The sequence below is a fragment of the Peromyscus leucopus genome, chromosome 4 (genome assembly GCF_004664715.2).
Source record: "Peromyscus leucopus breed LL Stock chromosome 4, UCI_PerLeu_2.1, whole genome shotgun sequence".
Taxonomy (NCBI): Eukaryota; Metazoa; Chordata; class Mammalia; order Rodentia; family Cricetidae; genus Peromyscus; species Peromyscus leucopus.
Window position 1 is genome coordinate 146,102,806 of NC_051066.1, and position 23,109 is coordinate 146,125,914.

The 23,109-nt window shown below is 48.8% G+C and overlaps 2 protein-coding genes and 1 pseudogene across 4 annotated transcripts; 2 read left to right on the forward strand and 1 right to left on the reverse strand.

The window, feature by feature from the left end:
- Positions 1-2,206: 2,206 nt before the first annotated feature.
- On the forward strand, positions 2,207-2,307 carry LOC114704234 (annotated as a pseudogene).
- Positions 2,308-5,940: 3,633 nt separating this feature from the next.
- Positions 5,941-7,233, forward strand: Ppdpf (pancreatic progenitor cell differentiation and proliferation factor). 3 transcript variants are annotated; one of them, XM_028885280.2, is made up of 5 exons: positions 5,941-6,036; positions 6,389-6,470; positions 6,545-6,622; positions 6,741-6,837; positions 6,918-7,233. In XM_028885280.2, exons 2-5 carry the CDS (start codon positions 6,416-6,418, stop codon positions 7,012-7,014), a joined length of 327 nt encoding a protein of 108 aa, XP_028741113.1. In that variant the 5' UTR covers positions 5,941-6,036; positions 6,389-6,415; the 3' UTR covers positions 7,015-7,233. The 3 variants fall into 3 exon arrangements, with proteins under 3 accessions (XP_028741113.1, XP_028741112.1, XP_028741114.1); XM_028885279.1 differs by lacking the exon at positions 5,941-6,036 and adding an exon at positions 6,043-6,183; XM_028885281.1 differs by lacking the exon at positions 5,941-6,036 and adding an exon at positions 6,043-6,157.
- A 4,377-nt stretch (positions 7,234-11,610) lies between these two features.
- Positions 11,611-21,118, reverse strand: Ptk6 (protein tyrosine kinase 6). Its single transcript, XM_028885278.2, has 8 exons — positions 20,085-21,118; positions 17,588-17,709; positions 16,998-17,161; positions 16,460-16,613; positions 15,800-15,961; positions 14,150-14,331; positions 13,503-13,656; positions 11,611-13,137 (listed from the first exon to the last, which is right to left on the reverse strand). The coding sequence occupies exons 1-8, from the start codon at positions 20,312-20,314 to the stop codon at positions 12,950-12,952; spliced, it is 1,356 nt and encodes a 451-aa protein (XP_028741111.1). The 5' UTR covers positions 20,315-21,118; the 3' UTR covers positions 11,611-12,949.
- Positions 21,119-23,109: the final 1,991 nt, after the last annotated feature.

A 23,109-nucleotide genomic window follows, 5' to 3' on the forward strand; every position in this document is an offset into this window, starting at 1 on the left:
TTCACTGAGCCATCTCCTTGGTCCCTGAAATTCTTTAATATCACTCTGTAATGTTTATTTTTATTTTATAAACTTTTTGTTGAAAAACCTTGTAAATAAATTAAAGCATCACACACCAAAATTAATCAGATTCAAAGTCCATACAACTCAGTGAATTTCTATACAGTTAGAAAGTGCATTTGGCCAGGCAGTGGTGGCACACGCCTTTAATCCCAGCACTCAGGAGGCAGAGGCAGGTAGATCTCTTGAGTTCAAGGCCAACCTAGTCTATAGATCAAGTTCCAGGATAGCCAGGGCTACACAGTGAAACCCTGTCTAGAAAATTAAAAATAATAAGAAAATAAAATGCATTCAGAAGGGAAGTTGTGGAGCTTCACATTAAATTTTATGATTTCAGTATTGGATCTATTTTATGCATTTATCTACATGGCCCAAGTGGACGATGACTAAGGTTTCATAAAGGGTGAAAAGGAAAGGCTCTAAGTTTGCACTGTAATATCTGCTTGCCACCTGCCATTCATGAGCCTTGTCTCTTCCTCACAAACAGTTGATGGTGGTGGCTTGTAAAAGGCATTTGAGTTCACAGGCTTGGCCACTGTTCACTAATGGGGGTGGTACCTGTGGTTGCCTCCTGTATTCTACTCTACTTAAGGCCTACTACATGACAGATTCTACTTAGCTGCTAGGATCCCAGTGATGGACAGGTGCCTTATCCTGTATACTGCACTTAACCAGCAAATTAAAAATAAAGACAAAATATTGTGAACCATGATAATATCATAGTATTTGCCTTTTCTGTTCTTTAAGACAGGATCTCACTGCGTATTCTGGACCTTTTGATCCTCCTACCTCAACTTCCTAAGTGCTATGATTACAAGTATATGCTGTGTGTGTGTGTGTGTGTGTGTGTGTGTGTGTTTCTAGAGATTGAACCTTGGGCCTTAGGCAAGCACCCCTACACTGAGCTACTTCCCCACCCAATATCTAGCTTTCATTGAACACATACCACCATGTGTCAAAGATCTTAGCATTTATAGGAAACTTCCTATTCTCAAGATAGTCCATCTCATGAATAAGATACTTTTGCATTTTACAGAAAGGAAGTTGAGGGAATAAAAATCCATCTATACTGTAAGGCTTCATTAAACATTAGTCAATTTATTTTCTTTTGCAGTAGTGTCATCATCTAGATGGTACCAGGTCCTGCCATCAGCAAAGAGGTTGGAGTTGGGCCACTGCAAAAACAGCACCCACTTCTACCCCAGATGTCTGTGGCTAGAGTAGAGTACAGGCAATGAACACAGGCCCTCTCCCCATTGCTCAAGAGTAGTCAATCCTATATACCCATCTGTGAGAGACGGATAAGGTTCAGGAGAGGCAGGTGGCAAGTAGGCATTATAATGCAGACTCTGAGCACCAGCCTTTCCTTTCTACTCAGTGTGAGATCTTGGTCATCATCCACTTGGGCCATCTGATATGTTCCCACCAGTGTCATCTATACAGAGACAGCATCCAAGCAGCAATCTGGACCCAACCAGTCTCTGTGCAGCAAGCCAATGGTGGACTCGATTACACATAGTTTTCTGCCCTTGTTTCCTGTATCTAGAGAACAAAATTCATAACCTTTCCATTCTCCTATATCCTGACCCAGTGCCCAAACCTTGCAGATGCTGAAGCCTTCAAAATCTACCAAGCAGAGAAAGGCTGGTGTTCTCTGACCTCATTCTTTTTACTTGGATGGCATTCACTCTGCCTGTGATAATTCAAAGGAGAACCTGAGTCTCAAGTTGGCTGCTGGCCAGATCAAACAGCCAGTGAAAGGCCACACTTCAGGGTTCCTAACCTTAGCTTTCCAACATGACCCAGGAACAGGTCAGCAGCTGGAGCTTGACAGTGATGTAGCCAGCCTCACTAGGCACCTCAGAGAAGATAAGAAAAGGCTAGGTGTCTAATCTGAGGCCATAGCAAGCTGTCTGCACAGAGGCGGGGGACTAGCTGAGGACCAAGTCCTATAGTTCCTTTCCCCACACTGACTAGCATGTGTAGAGGTCAGAAGACAATTTCATAGAGTCAGTTCTCTCCATCCACCTTTATATGGCTTCCAAGGACCTAACTCAGGTTGCTAAGTTTGCAAGACAAGTAGCTTTACCTGCTGAACCATCTCACCAGATGGTATTTTTCCATTTTAAAGAAAGAACATCCCATTTTCCCTATGGCAGCACATATACTGAAATTGGCACGATATAGAGACTAACATGGCCCCTACACAAGGATGCCATGTAAATTCATAAAGCATTCCATATTTACAAGAAAAAAATAAAGAATATTCTAAAGCTGACACAGTAGTACATGCCTGGGACCTCTGCACTTGGGAGGCTGAAGCAGGAGGATCACTTAAGCCCAAAGGTATGAAGCCAGCCTGGATAGCAGAGTGAGACCTCATCTTGGATAGGAAAGAAGGGAGGTAGGGAAGGAAGGGAAAATGGAGGGAAAGGGTGATGGAATGATAGGGACAGATACACACAGAGAGAGAGACAGATGAAAGAGACTCACTTCAGACTCTACTACAGATGCTGATAGGTGGGACTGAGAATGAGGTGGGATGATTAGGCAGGCCCAGAGCGCAGCCAAGGGTGGCCTGGGAGATACAGAAGGCCTTAGTGCCCAGCGGAGGATAATCAGCAGGTCCCCACTGAAGGTCCCCGCCAGTCACATCCATCCAAGGGAGGCAGCTAGCTAGCTTGGCCCAATGTGGGAAATTCTCATGGTCCCTTTTCTTTCCTTTCCCAGGTGCTGACCCACAATCTACACCTTGGACCACAAACTCTGTTCCCAAGAGGATCCTATAGGGGGAGCTCCTTCCTAGTAGAAAGTGGGAATAGCATTTCTACAGTTTTAACCTGTCCAACCCCAGGAGAAGACTGCACCTCCAAACTGCCCAGCCCTGAGACATCCAGAAAGGCCCCAGGTGGGACACGACCTTAGTCCCACTGAGCAGATTCAGAGAAGCTGTATATCCCAGGACAGGACAACACAGGCTGTGAGGCTCAGTAAGTGACCACAAGCTGCACACATTCCCCGTTTTCTGTGGGAAGTAGTCAAGGCAGAACAGGAGGTGGGATCTGGCTCCAACCTCCTTAATGGACCAATGTACTACAGTCTCTGCTAGGCTCAGGACTTTTGCATACGCTATGCAGGTGCTGAGGCTGGTCTTACTCAACTTCCATTTCCTGAGGTGCCAAGGGCAGCAGCTGCTTCTTCAGTGAATGCATCTCTACATTCTGACCCTCCAGTGTGTACAGCACACATCAGGACCTATTTGATAAATAGATAGATCAGCCCTCTTCTCCCCTGACTGTCCTCTACCTCCACTCCACTCTGGGGCAGCACTATGTATGTTGCCTGGACCCCCAGAGGTGGCACACTTACATCTGACCCATCTGTGTCCCTGCTGAGTAACCATCGTGCCCTGAATCAGGGCAGATAAATGGACAGTGTGAGTCCCAATTCCTGACCTTATCTCAGGTCTGTGCAAGGTGTAGGACGCCTTCTTCCAAAGTTCTTTGCAGTTGGGTCCTGACAGTTCCTTCCCTCAGCCTGGTCTCTCTAGCCTTGGCCTGAACCACACAGGTGTTGCATTGCTTTTCCTGGGGAAAGTGAACAAACATCTGTTCACCCCAGTTAGGACATCAATGACAGATCAAAGAGAAAATCCCAAGTCTAGCTTGTGAACCAGTGAGTTTATTAGAATTACTGGCAAAAGCATGGGTGTGATAGTTAATCTTAACTATTAACTTGATGGAATTTCCAATCACCATGGAAACAAACCTTTGAGCATGTCTATAAGGAAGTTTCTAGATTGGAACTGAGATGGGAAGACATCTCCTAAATGTGGACAGTACTATTCCATGGGCTGTGTTCTTGAATAAACAAAAGGGTGTGTGTGCGTGAGCTGAGCATTTCTCTTTCTGTTTCCTAACTGCAGACATAAAGTGACCAAGATGCCTGCCATTCCTGCTGCCATGGTGTCCCATGACTGCACACTTCAAGTCCCTTCTGTCACATAGTTTGACATAACAACAAGAAAATAAACTATTAAAATGGATGAAGGGTGACTTACAAAAGTGTAGGTGGCCCAGGCAGCTGCATCGCCAAAGGCTCACATCAGCCTGGGTGACAAGTCATGAAAGCTGCATGACTTGGGTTCCCTGCTTGTAGGCAACTCTGCTGAAGCATATCCCCCATCTCCAGCAAGTGTTTTCTCTTTATGTAACCTGGAGGGAGTTGGTAAACTTCTTGTGAGTTCCTGTAACAGTGCTCTTGTATTCTCTGGTTTTTTTTTTTTAATTTATTGTTTATTTGTTTATTATGGATACAGTGTGCTGTCTGCATGCCAGAAGAGGGCTCTTAACCTTTGGGCCATCTCTCCAGCCCTTGGTTTTTGATTTTTCAAGACAGAGTTTCTTTGTATAGCCCTGGCTGTCCTGGAACTAGCCTGTAGACTAGGTTGGCTTGGAACTCACAGAGGTCCACCTGCCTCTGCCCCCTGAGTGCTGGGATTAAAGTCGTGCACCACAACCACCCCACCCCCCAGAAACTCTCTTGTTTTCTTGAGAGATTCCTTACTTCCTTTCCAGAGGGAAGGCTTCACTAGAAGAAACAGCTAATAACCATGGGAAATGCCCACACAGAGCCTGAAGCTGTGAAGCAATCCTGGTATGAGCAGAAGTCTCTTCTTCCTGATGTCACCTAGACTGGCCGATCCGCCTTATCAGTGGCCTTATCCACTTTTGCTGCTGTCATGTCAACTGCCTCACCTCTCTTTCATTATACCTTATCCCTCTCCCTTACTGCCTCTAAACCAGCACCCCTACTAGGTCGCTTCTTGTCTGGTTTCCCATGCCTGGCTCAATGTTTGCAGAGTAGGTCTCAACAAATCCAAGCAAAGGGTGTCAGCCAAAGCCTTCTTGAGACCTCGGGGACCCGAGAGCACTCCTGGGGTCCTACTAGTCTAGGTTCTCCCTGAACCCCCACGAAAGCAAGTCTAGCATCTTTGATTATAGGAGAAGCATGCTGCAAAAGCTGGCTCGTGGTCCTCCCAATCCCTGTGGGGGTCTGGCAGAAAACTGCCTGGGAAAGGAGGGGAGGCCAGGGTATGCTGGCCAGCCCCAGAGCTCCAAGCACTCGATTCCCCCAAACACAGGTCTGACCAATAGTGCAATAGTGCAGGACTCTGCCTGATGCTAGCTACTAGAGACTGCCTCTGTTCGCCGCTCTCCCCGCCCCCCGGCAACCTTAGCTTCCAGCGCTCTTCTCCAGGCAACAGAACACAGGCTGAGACTAATGAATAGTGAGAACCACGACTTGGAAGGGACACGGGTGACTCCTCAGCTTCCCAAAAGCAGAGTAGTCCCTGTAGGGCAGCTTGGGGGCTCCAGACACTATCCAGTGCGCCAGAATACGGAGATTGCGATGCAGGGACGCGTGCGGGGGCAGCTGCCCTTTGTGCTTACTTATGTGAGTTAGACAGACCCACTCAGCCGAGAGTCGGAGTGAGGCACTTGGAAAACAAAGCCTGCCGGGACCGGCGCAAGCAGCGAACAACAGCAAGTAAGGGGAAAAGAACACTAGAAAGGCTAGGCTACGTGAGGCCACGTCCGAGGGGGTGGCACAGACTGAGGGCACAGGTCCCGCAGGAGATTCTTCAACCACTTTTATCTGGGGCCAGGTGCTCCCAGTCCGAACAAAGAGGAAAAAGCAGCAGAGCTGGACTTTGCCTAGAGGTGGATCGCTGATGTTTGGTCAAGGCGGTTTGGGCCAAGGTGCAACCTGCATTGCAGAAGGTGGGGCGGATCTTCGCTCGGTTCGGGGTGGAGTCTAAAAGAAAGAAGGGCGGGACCTCATCGTGCTAGGGCGGATCTAATAGGGGTCAGGAGGGCTCAAAGATCTCAAGGATGGGGCGGCCGTGATGGAGGCGGGGCCTCGACGCTCGCTCCGCCCCACCGTGATGCGTCTGTTGCCTGCACAAGCCAGCGAGTAAGTATGCGCGTGCGCATCGCGCGCGGTTCGTGGAGTCGTGGTGTCCGGTGGGTTATCCCTGCAAATGGGTTCTGCAGCGTAGTGCCCCACGCATTACCACCCGTGATCGTGCACCGAGGTCCGCGAGGAGGGGTTGCCGCCGAGGTGAGGGCGGCGGTAGTTATGGAGGTGGTGGCCGCCGGTGGGGGAGGCGCGCGCCTTCTAGGGGCCGGGTGCGTACAAAGCGGCTTTGTCTCATCGCGCAGCCGGCCTGAGCTGGTTGGAACCACCCGGAAGCCCGGCGGCTGACAGGGCCGGAGGGCTCGGAGTCCACTCGGGTGTGCGGTAACCAGGCCTACATTTTTCTCAGGGCTCCACCGCGCGCGGGTCCTGAAGTATGGCAGCCATCCCTTCTAGCGGCTCGCTCGTGGCTACCCATGACTACTATCGGCGTAAGTAGACCCTCGCCGGCCCCGCCCAGAGCTGTGGGCCAGGGCCCTGTGGCTGACCCGCCTCCCCTCCCCAGGACGCCTGGGCTCCTCGTCCAGCAACAGCTCCTGCGGAAGTGCAGAGTACCCCGGGGACGCCGTGCCCCACCCCCCGGGTGAGTGCAGAACCATCCTGCATAGGGGCAAAGTTCACATCCTGAGGTGGGGGAAGCGTGGAGAGGGACAGCACCCCACTGGCATTGCAACATCCTGACCCTCCTTTGCTCCTCTCAGGTCTCCCCAAGGCCGACCCTGGCCACTGGTGGACCAGCTTCTTTTTCGGGAAGTCTACCCTCCCGTTCATGGCCACAGTGTTGGAGTCTCCTGAGCAGTGAGTCCATTTTCCATAAGGTTGTAGGGGTGGTCCCAGTTAAACCAGCTTCTGACCCATGATTTATGCTCTCCCTGCAGCTCGGCAGAATCCCCCCAGGCCTCCAGAAGCCCGATCACCCGTGGCCTGGCTCCTGAAACCGTGAAGCAGCAGCCCAACACGAGGGCCCCGTCCTGACCTAGCAGAACCACAGCAAACTCACTTAAGTGGTGCTAGGCCAGAGGCTCCCTCCACCCCCGCCCCCCCTCATGTAAACTAGGAAGGCTGTGGCAAGCAACAGACACCAGCAGGAGCTGGAGAGAGCCCCCCTCTTGGTTCACAGCACTGAGCTTTCCTAACCCCATAACTGTGCCTTGCACCAAGCAGAAAATAAACTCCCAGCAGCCGTCCTCCCCATGGTGTGTCTGAGATATTACTGAATCCAGCCTTTCTTCTTGCTGGGTGCTTCACTGCTCCCAGGTCTTCCTGCCAGCTCCTTTGAGACCCTTCCCAGTCATATCCCCAGATCTGGTGAGATGACCTCTCAAGTGGGCCCGGCCCAAGAAGCTGGGCTGCCTGTTTCTGGAGAGCTGAGGGCAGCAGTTAGCCACTAGGCAGACAGTACAGGGGAGGCTGGGCCTCTAGCTGTAGAGACCCTGTACCTACGCAGGAACCTGGTAGATGCATGAATGGTTCCCAAAGGTTGGGGATATTAGCACAGACTGAGAGGATTCTAGCCACAAGTAGTCTAGCCTCAGGGTAAGAGGGCATAGGGACCATGGAGGGCTGCTGAAGCCAGCAAGCTAAGGACTCTTAGGTGTGGCACAGCAGTCCTTCTGCCATAAACAAAGCACTCTCCCTAGGGGACTGAGGCCTGTGCTTCCGACAGCTGAGCCTCCCTCCTGCCTGCCCTCAGGGTATCCAGGTGGCTTGTGGGATGCTGCCCTTACTCCTGAACAAGTTGGAGGAGGAGGAGGCTCTTCCCACCTTTGATGGACTCAGAACAGAGAATGTGTCCTACTCAGGCTGAAATATCCAGACAATGCCCACAGAGCTCCTGATTGCATCTGCTCATTGTCAGAGCCGGAAGCTGGGGACAGCCAACATCTCTGGACGGCATGTAGCGTTGTTCGTCTTCCCACCTACTCTTCCCATAGTCCCCTCCCCGTAGGCTTTTGGTCTTTGGACTGAAGTCACAAGGGTTTCCCATCTTGAGGTTTGGTTTCTCGGAAGTCTCAGTCATGTTGTGCAGCTGCAGCTGGCAGAGCTAAGAAATGGCTTAGTGACTTCAGAAGGGTTAGAAAACATTTGGGGTACCGGATAAAAAGTGGTCCTAAGAGAATAAAGGAAAGAATTTGGGATCCACTCTGGATCTTGGATACTAAACCTCCGAACAGATAGGCCTGGTGCTGGGTACACTGTAGCTTCTGAAAAAAACCCTATGATTTCAGACAAAGTAGGCCAGATCTATTTACCAGTGGTCTGTTGGTTTACACCATGCAGCAAAACAGTACTGACAGGCTCCTGTGTGCGTGACACCAGGACTTTGTTCTCAGAATCTCAGGTTAGACTTTGAAAGTGTATTTAGACCAGGCAGCCACATCCAAGTTGTACCACAGATTTTTGCCAGCAGCACCTGTGGGTTTGGATAGCTCCCTCTTAAAAAGCCCTGACTTCGAAAGTCATACTTTGTCATAGTGAGGCAGCCACCCATATATTTAAGGAGCCAGGCCAGTTCTTCCCACAAGACCTTGCTACCATGGGATCACCCTTCGTTACTAAAGTTATTCAGTCTACCTGGAGCTGAGGGAATGGCTCAGTTGATAAAGGCTTACCCTGCAAATGTGAATACTTGAACTCCACCTTTGGAATCTCCGTAAAAGGCGGATGTAGGTAGTGCTTGCTATCTCAGTGCTGGGGATGTGGATTCTTGGGGTTAGCTAGCTATCTACCCTAAGTCTAATTGGTAAGAGATTCTTTTTTTTAAAGTGACACCTGAGGAAACTCTGGCCTTCACATGCAAATGCAGAGTACCATTATAGATTCTTGAAAAATCAGGAAGGAGAAAGATACATATTTTCACCTTTCACAAAGTAAGCTGGAGAAAGGGAAAAGATTTCCTTTAAAAAAAAAAAACAGCAAAGTTTAAAGTTGTTTTAAAGAATTTAAAATACCAGTTCACTCACAGTGAGTTCTTGTTCTGACTTATCTGGGATGGTGATAAGTGTAGAAGCACTAAGACAGTGATTCTAAGACTATGTGGACACCTGTGTAATGTAAACATCCTGGAAGAAGTAGTTTGAGACTGAGATGATAGATACCTTTTATCTCCAAGAGTCAAAGTAAACATTTGAAAAGAAAGCCTCAGCTAAGGCGCTGTTAATTTGCTGTGGCACATGTTTAAGTATAATACAATTATGACTGATGACATACCTGGATACACCAGACGTAGAGGAATCTTCTACAGCTCATATGAATAACACCTGTGACAAATACAAACTAAAGGTTTCATATTTTAGTATTTGACAAGGCTTCTCAGAACATCAAGTAAACCTAATTTAATTGTTCTCTTTTTTTATAAAAGAGAGATCCTGAGATTGCAAGGCCCCTTCTGGAAACTTAAAAGTTCATTTAAAGTTAGAAGAATTGGATCTAGAGCTTGGTTTCGGAATTGTCAAACACTTGACCTTAGTTATCTATTTAAGCAAAGTAGTAAGATATTTAAAGGAAACTAGGTTATGTGGTTGTGAGCAAAACTTGTCTTTCAATAATCAAAGACTGAGTCACACACAACATGAAGGAAGCATGAGATTGAACACAAACCCTAGGCTGATTACCTGAGTTAAACTAGCTTAAGATTGCAAGATTTTGGAACTTGTAAATAGACATCTCTCATAATGCTAGTTTTATATCTGTATTATTATTAAAATGATTCCTTTTTTTTTAAAGGGGGTGTGTGTTTAAGACAAGGTCTTGCGTAGCCCAGGTTGGTCTTAAACTTGCCATGTTGAAGAGGATGCCCTTGAACTTTTGACCTTCTTGCTTTCATCTCTCAGATCCGAAGATTTCAGGTGTGCACCACCATACCTGGTTATCAAGTGCTGTGAATGGAACCCAAGACTTTATGTTTATTAGGCAAGTGTACTACCAACTGAGCTACAGCCTCAACCCCTAAGCTAATCTAAAAGAACTCTAAATAAATCCTTTCAGTCCTTAGCTTTGACTACATGAGATAAAATTCCATTCCACTAGGCCTTTGAGTATCTGAAAAGTATCAACAAGCTGGATGTGGTGGTGGTGCATGCCTTTAATCCCAGCACTCTGAGGCAGGTGTGTCTAGGCCAGCCTGGTCTATAGAGTGAATTCCAGGACAACCATGGCTACACTTGAGAACCCTGTCTCGAAAAAAAAGTGGGGGAGGAGATCTGTCAGCTTTTTCTCCCTATTTTTCTTTCTCATAAACTGGAACACTCAATGATTATCTTCCTCTCTAAACGACCACCTTTCCACAAATGGAGTTTTCCTTGTCTGCTTTGCACATAGGTGGTTTTCCTTGTTATTTCTAGTGGTTCTAATTACATATATTATCATTCTTTTTTTTTTTTTTTTTTTTTTTTTTTGGTTTTTCGAGACAGGGTTTCTCTGTGTAGCTTTGCGCCTTTCCTGGAACTCACTTGGTAGCCCAGGCTGGCCTCGAACTCACAGAGATCCGCCTGCCTCTGCCTCCCGAGTGCTGGGATTAAAGGCGTGCGCCACCACCGCCCGGCATATTATCATTCTTAACTCTTAGGTTCTCTAGTTCTAGTGCAAACTAGGAAGTAAGCACCCATGACAGCATGCCACTGAAGAAAACCCTTGCAGGCACTGGAGCAGCATGTCCTTCAAATTATACAGCTTCTCATACTCACTACAGACCCAAGCACACCTAGCACATCCATCGTGTGTAAGATCAAGAGGCCACAAGCTTAAGTTTATGTTTCCTTAGGAATTACCCCAAAGTTGAATTAGTAACTAAAATTTCCCAAGCCTTAACAAACTTAAGGTTTTAAGATGACTTTTATTATTGAAAAGTTTATTTAAACTTTCACTCAACTTACATTCCTGTTCATTCAACAGTTATGGTCATGAAGGTTTTTCACAAGGTGTCAACAAAATTGCTCTTGTTTACAAATCAAGCAAATGTCACCAACACCACGGAAGCAAAGGCCATCTACCCCTCATGTCTTTCCTTTGTATGCTACTGTTGATTTTCATTCCTAGTCTCAGCATTTTAAATACTCAGTAGAATTAACAAACTTGTTTAAACCCTGGGGGCGGTGGGGGGGGGCTAGTTCAGTGTTTCTGAACCTGTGGGTCATGACCCCTTTGTCAAACCTCTATCTCCAAAAATATTTACATTATGGTTCATAACAAACAAAGTTATAAAGTAGCAACAAAAATAATTTTATGGTTGGGCTCACCACAACGTGAGTAACTGTATTAAATGGTTGCAGCGTTAGGAAGGTTGAGAACCACTGGTCTAGCTGTATTGTATTCAGTGTTGACATAGCTGAAAACATACCTGTTTTTTATCTTACCAACACTCTTAAAGATTATTCTAAATCATGATCTTTTGACCTTGTTCTGGTATTTCTGAGAGGTTTTAGGAATATTTAATGAGCACTCATCTCTAGACCAGTCTAAACAGAATTGTGAAGGTTTTTTTTTTGTTGCTGTTGTTGTTGTTTGTTTTGTTTTTATGGGGTTTTATTTTGTTTTATTTGAGACAGGACCTCTATGTAGCTCTGGCTGTCCTGGAACTCATTATGTAGACCAGGCTGGCCTCTAACTCAGAGATCTGCCTGCCTCTGTCTTTGAAGTGCTAGGATTAAAGGTATGTGCCACCAAGCCTGGCCCAAATCCTGTTCTTGGCAAAAATGAAAGGTTCAGTTACATAGAAAAATTTTTGACTAATGTCTATGCAAAAGACTTAGTTCTAAGAGTTTTAATTTGCCCTGTTTCCAAATGTTTTTCTGTATTCTCCCTATCTAGTGACAGTTATATGCCTGAGAACTATATTTTTAAAAGATAGCTTGACTTTACAGGAAGCAGTACAGAAAGTGTCATCTCTTGGACACAGAGAGGACATTTCCTCAAGGGAGGTTGGGGCATGTTCACCTGTCTTGAGAGGTTGAGAGGTCAGTCTGAAAACTGGTGGTAGATATGTGCTGAGAGGGTTATGCCCACTTCCAGTAAGGCAGCCTCTGGTAGATACTTTTGGGGGTACTCTGACCCCATCAGAACTGGGGCCCTAATGTATATAAGGTATATAAAGTATATAAGGAGCTGACATAGAGAGCAGATAGTCTGGCTGGACTTCAGGGAGTCAAACATGGGTTCAGAATCCTGGAGACACATGAGGAAAACAGCCTTGGACCAGAGCCATCTGGGAAGATTCAGGTCCCAACAGGAAGGAGGATGGACTAATGTCTATGCAAAAGACTTAGTTCTAAGAGTTTTAGTTTGCCCTGTTTCCAAATGTTTTTCTGTGTTCTCCCTATCTAGTGACAGTTATATCTCTGAGAACTGTATTGGAGGGTGAGGCAGAGCATGAGGTCAGTAGTTTTCTAGAGTGTTCTGTCTCGGGAGCTCAGGACAGAAACAGCTGTCTCTGAAGGGAAAGGACCTGAAGCTCTAAAACTTGTTCTGTAGCATAAGAGCCTGTAGAATTAAGGTGCCAATGTGTGTGTGTGTGTGTGTGTGTGTGTGTGTGTGTGTGTGTGTGTGTGTGCAGTTGAGCAGAGATGTGACCAAGGACAGGTATGCTCTGAAAGTGATATGCTGTTAAGAATTCTACAGGCCTGTTGCTTAGACTCTTGGCTTCTCTGTCACATGAAGTCTCCACAGGAGAAGGGAGGAAGAAGACAGGATGGCTGCCTGGATTTTGTGGACTGCCTCCTGGAAGAGGATAGATGGGAAGGTAGTCTGGCACCCTCTTCACTCTTTGCTTGACAGCATGCAGTAGCTGAGGTATGTTTGGCATGTTTCCTATCCGCCTCATCTCAGTAGGCTGAAGTATGGTGCACACCTTCAATGGAGGTCCAGAATAATCATGAAGCCTCTCTTCTGTGGGTCCTGGCCACGTCCAAGGAGCTCAAACCAGGTTCTCATACCTGGTGATGCCTGAGAGTTTCTCACACAGTTCTTTGAAGCAAGGTCTCTGCTTGGGATCCTGGCTCCAACAGCCGAGCATCAGCTTGTATATGTTGGGTGGGCATTCCAGGGGGCATGGCATGCGGTAGCCGGCATCCACCCTCAGGAAGGCCTCATGATTGGACATGCCTGTGGCCCATGGGAGGAGAGAAATGAGAGCTAAGAGGCTAATGTCCACCCTCCAATCCCTGGAAGCCACACCCAGCTGCCTTTGGTCCCTCCCTGGATGTTGTCTCCAACAAGAATGACCACCACCATGCTCTGGACATTTTCTAGCACACCGTCTGTGGCTGTGTATCAGACACTTCCCTGAGGACAGTGTCTCCAGGAGGTGATCTCAGCAGTGTGCTCCTGGATGCTCAAGGAATGGAACAGGGGTGGGGTCTGGTTGAGGCTCTGGAAAGCACCTCCTGTCATCTCTGTCAGCCATCCAAAACCTGCCCCCACTCCACCTCACTGCCAATCCATAGTTGGGGATATTCTTGGGGCAATACCTGGGTAGGGCATCTGCCCCCTGCTGAAAATTTCATGGAGGAGAACCCCAAAAGACCAGACGTCAGATTTGATGGAGTAATGCCCTCGGGAGAGTGCCTCAGGTGCTGTCCATTTGTAGGGGATGTTGTGGTCGTGGGAAAGGTAGATGTCCTCCTGTGAGAAGATGGCTTATGGTGGGGCCCTGACACTAGAGGGAGCTGCCCCTGTACCCTTCCTGTGTAGCATGGACAGGCATGGACGCCAAAGTCCTAGTGGGCACATGTAAACACACTGCCTTATCATCTGACCCACTGACACCACCCCACTGCTACCAGAGATAACTGCTACCAATGTTGTTAGAATCATGGCTAGGCCCTGTGGATCAAAAGTGCCAATTCACCAGGATTCTGGCAGGGAGGGGCATGACAAGGTGAGAGCTGCAATGTGTGAGGACAGGAAAAGCTCACTGTACATGGCTGTGTACAAGGTACCCAGAGCTGGCCCAATATGGCCATAAACAAGGCTGTGGCTGTATGGATGAAGCCATTCCTTGCCTGATAATGCCACCCTATCAAGAGCTCTATCTTGCCCATGGCTGGGTTCACCTCAAGACTTGGGAGATAAAACCCCATATCCTGTTTCTGGCGTCTACTTCCGAGGGTCCTACCTTGACAAGCCTGGCCAGCCCAAAGTCCCCCACTTTGCAGAGATTGTTCTCTGCAACGAGAACATTTCTAGCAGCCAGGTCACGGTGGATGTAATTCTGAGATTCCAGGTAGCACATGCCCTCAGCAACCTGTGATGCAAAGTCCACCAGCTCCGAAATAGGCAGGACTTTCTCATCAGAGTCTGCAGGGTGATCAGAGGCCAGAGTCAGTAGGCCAGAACTCAATCCTCATTTGCTGGGACTATGAAGGCTCCAGCAACGGGCAGCTGGTCTGGCTTATTTGGAAAGTGGACAGTCCTAGACCTTCTGCAGTACCTAGAGACAAAGAGCACATACATACTCTTTGTCCCACACCCCTTCTGGAAATTATAAAGCAATCTAAGGGCAGAGATGTTGCTGCAAGATATTCTTGGTATAGAACTCTCTAAAGGTTGTACATCAGCAAGTGCTCCACCTACAGGGGGCGTGCATTTCGCCTCTGAAGCCTACTTCCTGCAGAAACTGCTTATGAAGTCTGTAGACTATACAATTTTAATCTTCTAAAAGCTAGTGATATGTTAATACATATACCCCCAGGCATGACTGTCCTACACTGCCACATTCGCTTTCCCCTGTTGTATGAAGTTGGTGGCATCTTTGCACAGCATCTTAACTAGTAGAGATGGTCTGGTTTTGTGTTGACGAAAACAGACAGTGGTGTCCTCTTGTGGGTGAGATGAGTTGTGCCTACATGTGTGAGGGTGTGTCTGTGCCATGTGTGAATGTCTGTATTTGTGTATGTCAGTGTTTTACATGTGTTTGGATGTAAGTATGTATAGGGATGACTGAACATCAGGTCTCAGGAAGAGAGAGAAGCTGGTAGGCTGAAGCAGGTCACTAGCAGGCTACATAGAACCTATAGTATAGTGACCTCAGTTAACTATGGGTATAGGAATTGTGGGTGGGTGCTCTTCTCTGTACTTATCTGTACCTTTTCAAATTTTATGATTAGCAATTGGTAGATTTGTCATATTTTAAGTCAATGGCTTTTTTTCTTTGCTGTGTATGTATAATGTGTATGTATACATGTGTGTGGAGGTCAGAGGACAACCTTGGGTGTTAGTCTTTACTATTGACATGTCAAGGAGGGTTTTTGTTGTTTGCTGCAGAGCCAGATAAGGATTCTCCATTTCCTCCCATCTCACTGTTGGAGCCTTGGTATAACAGATGCATGCTTCTATGATTAGCTTTACATTAGTTATTTTATGTGTCTGATTATTTTGCCTGCATATATGTCTGTGTACCACATGCATGCCTGGTGCCTACAGAGGCCAGAAGAGAATGTCAGATCCCCTTGAGTTAGAGTTATAGATGGTTGTGAGCCACCATGTGGGTGCTGGGAACTGAACCCCGGTCCTTTATAAGAACAATAAATGACCTTAACTGTTGAGCCATCTCTCCAGCTCCCACCCCACCAACCACCACTTAAAAAAAAAAATAAGTAACTTCTTAAACAAGAAAGCAACAAGCTCACCTAGGAACTCCTGGCTGCTTTGTGTGGGTCAGGCATGGACGACTAGGATCTGCATATCTGTTGGCTCTTTTGTGTGAGTCTCCTGCTGCCTCCAACACTTTCACCTCAGGGAGAGGAGTGTGGAGCTTGCCACTTACCCCTTAATAGCTGCAGCAGGCTCCCCTTGGGCATGAGCTCCGTGATGATGTAGACGGGGTCCCCTGCAGATGCCACAGCATACAGTGCCAGGATGCGCTTGTGCCGCAGCCTCTTCATGGCCTGGATCTCAGACTGGAAGGTGTGCTGGTGCAGGAGGTTATCTGAGAGACACCAGTCTCAATGGATACAGCCCTTGGCCTGTGCCCAGGTTGGAGGCCCAGGCCTGAAGCAGCTCAGGAAATGTGGTCAGCCTAGGAAGACAAAGGCTAGCCCCCAACCTACGACACTAAAGCCTCCACAAGCAAGGCCTCGGTGCCCCAAGCCTGATGTGTCCATCTGCCCTCCTATGCCCTACTGGGTCACAACTGCCAAAGTCAACATTTGCCAGCTAGATGTTTACAAGGTCTTGGCTTACCTGATCCTTGAGGTATCAGGTATAAACCTGAGGGTGAGGCTGGGATTCTAGGTAAAGCTCAAATTTCCAGTGACTTGTTTCAATAAAAATGGGTACAAGTGAAAGAAATTACTCTCACCATGATGCTGTAGGTGCCCAGTAATACGCTGGGATACCCCAGCGGGGAGAGACCAGAAGTGCCCACTGGCAGGACTAGTGGGCAAGTAGCATGTGACCAAGTTGAGTTGGGCCTGGGCCTGCTCACCTCTAGAGATCACCTTCACAGCCACACGGACCTGGCCTTTCCAGAGCCCTTCGAAGACCTCCCCAAAGTAGCCGGCCCCCAGCTTCTTACAGAGTGTGAACTCCTCCCTTGGCCTCTCCCAGTCATCCCAGTGGGGCAAGGGCTCAGTTTTGTGCTGGAGAGACAGAAAGGCCGATGTTGGTAGAAGAGTTGGGTCACTCAGCTTGTCTTCAGGAAGGCTTTGCTCTGAGCCTGACAGGAGGAGCCCTATTTTAAATTTAGAGCTACATCCAGCATAGTAGTATCGGAGAGTCCTGCATAAAAATGCAGCTGTCTTCATCCACCAAGGTCAATAAGCCCCCTCAAGCAATTGGCCAGTGACCCTTGTCACTGGGCCTACCAGGTGTCAGGACTTAGCAGAACAACTGAGCTCTGGTGAGCCAGTGTAATAAGAGTGACAGCCAAGAGGAATACCGTCTTCTGAGCCCCTCCTGCCCCAACACGGTACTCCACCTGTCTGACCCCGAGCAACTCTGTCACAGAGGAGCCAGTGGCCTACCTTCCAGCAGGGCATAGTCAGTTGCAGGCCATGGGACAGGCTCTGGATCTTGTGGTAGTCCACAAGCTCAGTCAGGCTGGGGAAGGACACCGCCTCGTTCAGATGCAGCCGGCCCACATCGTCTGCCCAGATCCTGTAATGTCGCACGGCCTGAGTGTCCCGCACTGGGGTGGGTGGCCGGCAGAAGGAGGTGTAAGCAGGCATCCCACCTTGCATGTTCCCCTCTGCCTGCCCCTACTTCCACCATGGACACGGCTTGCACATGGCTACCTGGCACTCCTGTCATAAGCCTTGACTGTTCTGTTTCCTAGGTTATTGGGCTGTGTGTACAGTGGGACACCTGTGGAGCCTTGGTTTCCATGACACACATAGGACATGCCAGAAAGCACAGGGAAACAACCCAACCTGAAGAGTGTCTGGCTTTCTTTCTCAAAGGCTGAAAGTGGGTAGCTGGACCACAGGGAGGGGTCAGGGCTTCCAGTGGAAAAGGAAGATGTCCCAGACTTCACAATTGGAAGAAAGGCAAATCACCATGTGGTCAGGAAAGCCACAGAGCTAGCATAGGTGGGGGGAGGTCTGAGAAGAAGTACCAGAGAGAACATAGTCTGCTCCTGCCTTGTGGCTGACTCTGACCAGGAAGGCACCCTTTGAGTTGTCCTCAGCCTGCAACCTGTGCGTGGCCTCTAGGCGGGAGATATCACCAAAGAACCACCTGCAGGGAAGAAAGTCAGCCTCAGTATATTACCCCAGCCCCACATCCAGCCTGTCTCTCAACTATCTAACCCTTCCCTGTCTATCTGGAGTCCTAGCTACCCCTGACTCCTATCTCACACTCCCAACCCCAACCAAGCTGTCTCGCATGCTGCTCCCAACCCTGCAGAGGCCTCTCGGCCTATCATGGACCCTGAAAGTCCTAAATGGCTGGTTCTGGACACCAGGGAAAGTCCTAGTGGCCCAGAAGTGGGATGGGCAAGCACAGCCTACTGTCTGGTGAACGATGACCACCTGTGCATCAGCCCTCCCCCACACCCCGCAAAGGTCTGCAGTCCCATCATGTGGATGTCTCAGCAGGTTGTGGGACCAGAGCTACAGACATCAGCCCTCCCACCAGAAATAGGTGGGAGAGGGATCTCAACAGCAGCTCCCCAGTGCTTCTTCCTGGCTTATACTTCCATACACATGTTCACGTAATCACATAGCCATTTGCACATGCACACTTATGTGCACAGACACACATACCCATCCATGCACTCACATGTGCATACTTACACAAGCATGCACATATACTGATAAGCACACCCTTATGTACTTGCACAGACACAATGGCACACATGCACATACTCTCCCATTCAAAAGCATTTGTACCTACTGGCTTCCAACAGGAGGGACTGACATGCCTGAACTGAACTACAGGTGAAAGTCTGTGGAATTACATAGGTGATCTCTGCCCATGGAGTCTCCAACTCCCTCAAGAGCAGTTGGAACATGGGCTCCACATAGGAGCCTAACATTCAGCTCAAGCTCTTGAAGCCCACCTCCTCAAGTCCTGCAAAGCTAAAGAATCTCTCCTACTAACCCCCGACCACTTCGCCTCCTCTGCTTTGCTCCTCCTCTGACTTCATCTGTATTAGGTTTTCAGGACCTCAGGGCCTTTGCTCTTGCTATATTGGCCACATGACTCTCTCTCTCTCTCTCTCTCTCTCTCTCTCTCTCTCTCTCTCTCTCTCTCTCTCTCTCTCTCCCTCCCTCCCTCCCTCCCTCCCTCTCTCTGTCTGTCTATCTCTGTCTCTCTGTCTCTCTGTCTCTGTCTATCTCTGACAGGACCTCTCTATGTAGACCAGGCTGCCCTTGAATTTAGAGATCCATTTGCCTTTACCTCCTGAGTGCTAAAAACGTGCCACCACCTGACTCTTCTTAGTCTTTTATGTACACCACCCATGCCTACCTTGTTCCCATTATGAACCCCTATCTCTGGAACTGTCCTAGGTATCATTTATTACTCTTGTTTCTTGTCTCCTTGTGTGCTCACGATCTTCCATTGAACACAATTGCTGGGGGGATATCTTTCTGTATGCTGTGAATATATGTTGTTCCCATTGCTTAATAAATAAGCTGCTTTGGCCTTTGGCAAGGCAGCTTAGAGGCAGTTGGGAAATCCAAGGAGAGAGACAGGAAAGAAAAGGTGGAGGTGCGAGAGACGCCAGCTGCCCTCAGGAGAAGCAAGATGTGAAAGTACCAGTAAGCCATGGCTCATGGCAACTTTAAATAGAAATAGGTTAAGTTATAAGAGCTAGCTAGCAAGAGGTCATACAGTTTGTAAGTAATATTAAGCCTCTGAATGATTATTTTATAAGAAGCTGAGGGACCACGGGGCCAGGCTAGATGGAGAAACCTTCCGGCTACATACAATAGGTGCTCGTTGTGGGATGAGGAGTAGGGAAACAAGAAATCCCTCCTTCTGGATAAGAAATCCCTTCCCAGCCTTAGCCCAGAACAACCTATACAGCTTGGGTCCTTGGGTGGTTGTGGACATGCCCACACCAAGCACTATTGTAGTTCCTCAAAGCTTCTAAGGGCTCAGGTATGTGGGTGACCAGGACAATGGACTAAGGTGCTTGAGGGGCATGAAAACACATCACTGTTTGCACCATGTACCCCCAACAGGTGATATAGACAGGTGTGCCCCAGCAGCCTTCTGTCTCCCTTAACTAGGTCGCACATCTGGTTCTGGCTGTTTGGAAAGTGAACAAACTTCACACCCCCAACAGCTCTTGAATTCCCACACAGATCTTGTCTCTCACACCCTCCTAAAAATCTACACTGGGCCCTTCTGTCCTGTCCTATCTGGGTCCTAGCAAAACAGTACTTACGACTTTTTGGAAGTGGTCATGGGTGGGCTCCAAAGTGGAGGCCCCATTCCCCAGTGTCACGCAGAGGCATGGCCCCACCAGCAACCCTGCGTACCAGGGTGTTAAGGATCAGAGTATGACCAACTGAATGTCTAGCTAGGATCTTACACCCTCTGGCTGCCCCAGTCCAGCCCAAGGCCCACCCCTTCCCCTGTGCCAGCTCTCCAGGGCCACTCACGGCTCAGACTCCACAGTTTCCTTCTTAGCCAGGTAATTGTGGGGCACATAGCCCTCAGCCAAGGCCTTGCCTGCCGCATCCAGCAAGGTGGCCCACCACCATTGTTCCTCCTTCCTGGTAACATGCAGGAGGTCTCCTGCCTGAAAGCTCAGCTCCTCATCTGTTCGTGCCTTGAAGTCCCAGAGGCCCATGTACTTAGAGCCCAGGTGGTCCTTGTCCCACGATGACATGGCAGGCTCAATGGCAGAGCCAGCTGTGAGCTGTGTATGGACACTTGCTGCTGGGAGGGGTAGGCAGGGCTTTTCCCCGGTAAGCCAGTCACACCTACTTCCTCCTGAAAGGAGAGCAGCCACACCCAGTACCCATTGGACTATCCTGTCTCCACCCCAAAGGCCCTTCTGGCCCTTTACGTTCTTTTGTCCTCAGAATCAAATCATGTGAATGCTCACACTCATCTTTAGCGGAAGTCTGCCATCTAAATCACCCCTTGACAAGCCCCAGTCACAGTTACACGGACATGCCTGTAGTCCATAGACCTCAGCTCAAGAAGCAGGCGCTGCCCTGTCTTCCCAGATAAGGACACAAGAGGGCAGCCACAAAAGGTAATAACTAGAAGTGTCCACACTACCAGGGCCTCTGCAGCCCCACCGCCCTCCTTCCCAGGCTTCCCTTCTGCTCTGTGGCCCCCCCACCCCGGGGCCTCTTTCAACTCACCTCCCATGCTACCCCAATTCCTTGCAGCTTGTGACTGTTCCAGTCTTCCTGCCTGCCCCTCCTCCCATTAAACCTTGAAAACTCGAAAGATTCCCCCTCTCCAGAGCGGTCCCAACCACTTCCTCACTCTGGCTGTCCACTATGGGGTGCTCCTACACAGGGGTCTGGAGGACAACCACAAAGAGGGTGGGAAAGGGAACTGACAAGTCTGTAAGGATGAGTGGCCCAGGAAACAACACTGTATAAGACTACCTATTTGAATATTTTTGTTTTGTTTTGTTTTTTTTGTATTTTCAAGACAGGGTTCCTCTGTGCAGCTTTGGAGCCTGTCCTGGAACTCGCTCTGTAGCCCAGGCTGACCTCAAACTCACAGAGATCCGCCCACCTCTGCCTCCCAGTGCTGGGATTAAAGGCGTGAGCCACCACTATCCTGCTATTTTTTCTTTTTTTCTTTTTTTTCTTTTTCTTTAGGCAGGGGAGTGTGGTGGTGCTGCTGCTTCATGCTGAGAATCAAATCCTGGTCCACATGCATGTAAACAAATGTTCCATCAGTGTGCCAGGCCTTGAATTTTCTTTCATTGAAGAGATATAGCACTACTCACCTGCTTCCTATTAGGATTAAGAACAGCAACATGTATTATTCAGTAGCTTCACACCTACCCAGCCCAACTCAGTTCCCAACAAGGTGTGGGAAAAGGGCATCACAGGAATAGGAAAGGAATAAGGATGGCAGAGTTCAGCCTCAAGAACTCCATGGTTGCCTCCCCTGTCTGCTCCAGAGCCCTCGAGTCTTGAGCCTCTTAGTCCAAGCTGTGTCCCAGACAGCTACATGTCCCTAGATGAGACCTGTGGGCAGCTCTGTGGAAGACACATCAGGTAGCTCAAAAGTCCCTGGCCTCTCCCAGGAGGGCCAAACCTACTCATCTTTGGCTGAGTAAGCACACAGGAATGTGCCAGGACCCAGCCAAACCTGCTTCCACGGCTTGGCCACAATCCCAGCACCATCTTTCTCCCTATGCTGTGCCATCTACCTCCAGTGTCTCCTCGTTTGACTCATGGTAGCCCTTTAACATCAGAATGCTACCATCTGGTGCCACGTAAGCCCTTGCTCATACTGCTGTTCTGTGTGCTGGCAAAACAGGGAGCCTACGGCAGCCAACTGTCAGGTCCAGATTCTTCCCCTCAAGAGGTCAGAGCTACAGGCTGAGGCAGATGCAGGGCCATGGCTCAGTCCAATCCCACTGCCCCTTCCACCGACAAAGACCAGTGTTAGCACACTCTGTTGGCCTGGCCTCCACAGCTTCTAGGACCATTCTGTTCTGAACTGTGGTCAGGTTGATTGGGTCCCGTAGTGATAAAGCCTCACTGCCTCCATCCAGCCTCCCCATAAGAAAGCCCACGACTGGCTAAGCCCCAAACTCTTTCCTAAGGGGTCACTTCATACGTGAGGTCCAGTTCCCAGCTCCCTCTTTTGTTTTTCCACCTGTTTTTCTTTTAATTGAATTTGTAATAAAGAAGGTAGTGAGGGGTGGAAAGGAGACATTTAGAGTCAGACTCATAGACAGTGGGGAGAGAAAATTAAATTAAATCAACAAGTGGAGGAGTTGGGGAGAGCCCACCTTTAAAGATCAAATCAAGAAATCTGGGGGAAGCAAAGGATTGGGACAAAGGAGAACTCGGCACCTGTCTTTAGTCTGTCCTCCAGGGTGGGGAATGACTGCGCTACTGGGTCAGCAGTAGAGAGCAGCAGGCACCCCATCCTAAGCAGACTGGTCACTCTTCCCCATGGCCTCCTGAAGGAGGCCTTAGCCAACAGAGATAGGTAATGGAAGTGACCCAGCTCCCTCTTAGCCAACCCACAGATGTGGTCGGTGATCATGAGCAAATTGGCTTTGGTGGGTGCAGAGCTAGCCCCAAATTCCATCCCCTTTAGGGGACTGCCAGCCTTTCTGCCTTACAGCCTTCTGGAGACAGCTGCTAGGAGAGTGAAATGGCCTTGGATCCCTGAGCAAAGGCCTCCTAATCCCCAGTATACGGCTCCTAGTGCCCTAAAGTGTTGAATGATCCAGGGCCCAACTTCTCAAGGTGTCACACTCAAACACAAAAGTGACCCACGGGGGCTTTGCCCCAGAAAGTAGGTTGTCTGGTTGTCAGCATCCTACCTCTATCTGACTAAACCTGCCAACCAGAAAATTCTGCCTCCTAATCACTGCCCTTCCAAAGAAACAGTCTTGAAATGCCATCCTTTTGCATCTGGGAAGGCCTGGGAGTGCTGACCACCAAACAACCAGTCCACCCTTTCTGAAACGGA

Excerpts from the sequence above, each read along its gene's own strand:
- Ppdpf (XM_028885280.2), top strand. The coding sequence starts at position 6,416 with ATGGCAGCCATCCCTTCTAGCGGCTCGCTCGTGGCTACCCATGACTAC. Across the intron at positions 6,471-6,544 it reads TACCCATGACTACTATCGGC|GACGCCTGGGCTCCTCGTCC; the intron begins GTAAGTAGACCC and ends TCCCCTCCCCAG. Across the intron at positions 6,623-6,740 it reads CGCCGTGCCCCACCCCCCGG|GTCTCCCCAAGGCCGACCCT; the intron begins GTGAGTGCAGAA and ends TGCTCCTCTCAG.
- Ptk6 (XM_028885278.2), bottom strand. The coding sequence starts at position 20,314 with ATGTCATCGTGGGACAAGGACCACCTGGGCTCTAAGTACATGGGCCTC. Across the intron at positions 17,710-20,084 it reads GAAACTGTGGAGTCTGAGCC|GTGGTTCTTTGGTGATATCT; the intron begins GTGAGTGGCCCT and ends TCTTCCCTGCAG. Across the intron at positions 14,332-15,799 it reads CCTGCTGCAGCTATTAAGGG|ACTCTGATGAGAAAGTCCTG; the intron begins GTAAGTGGCAAG and ends ATCACCCTGCAG.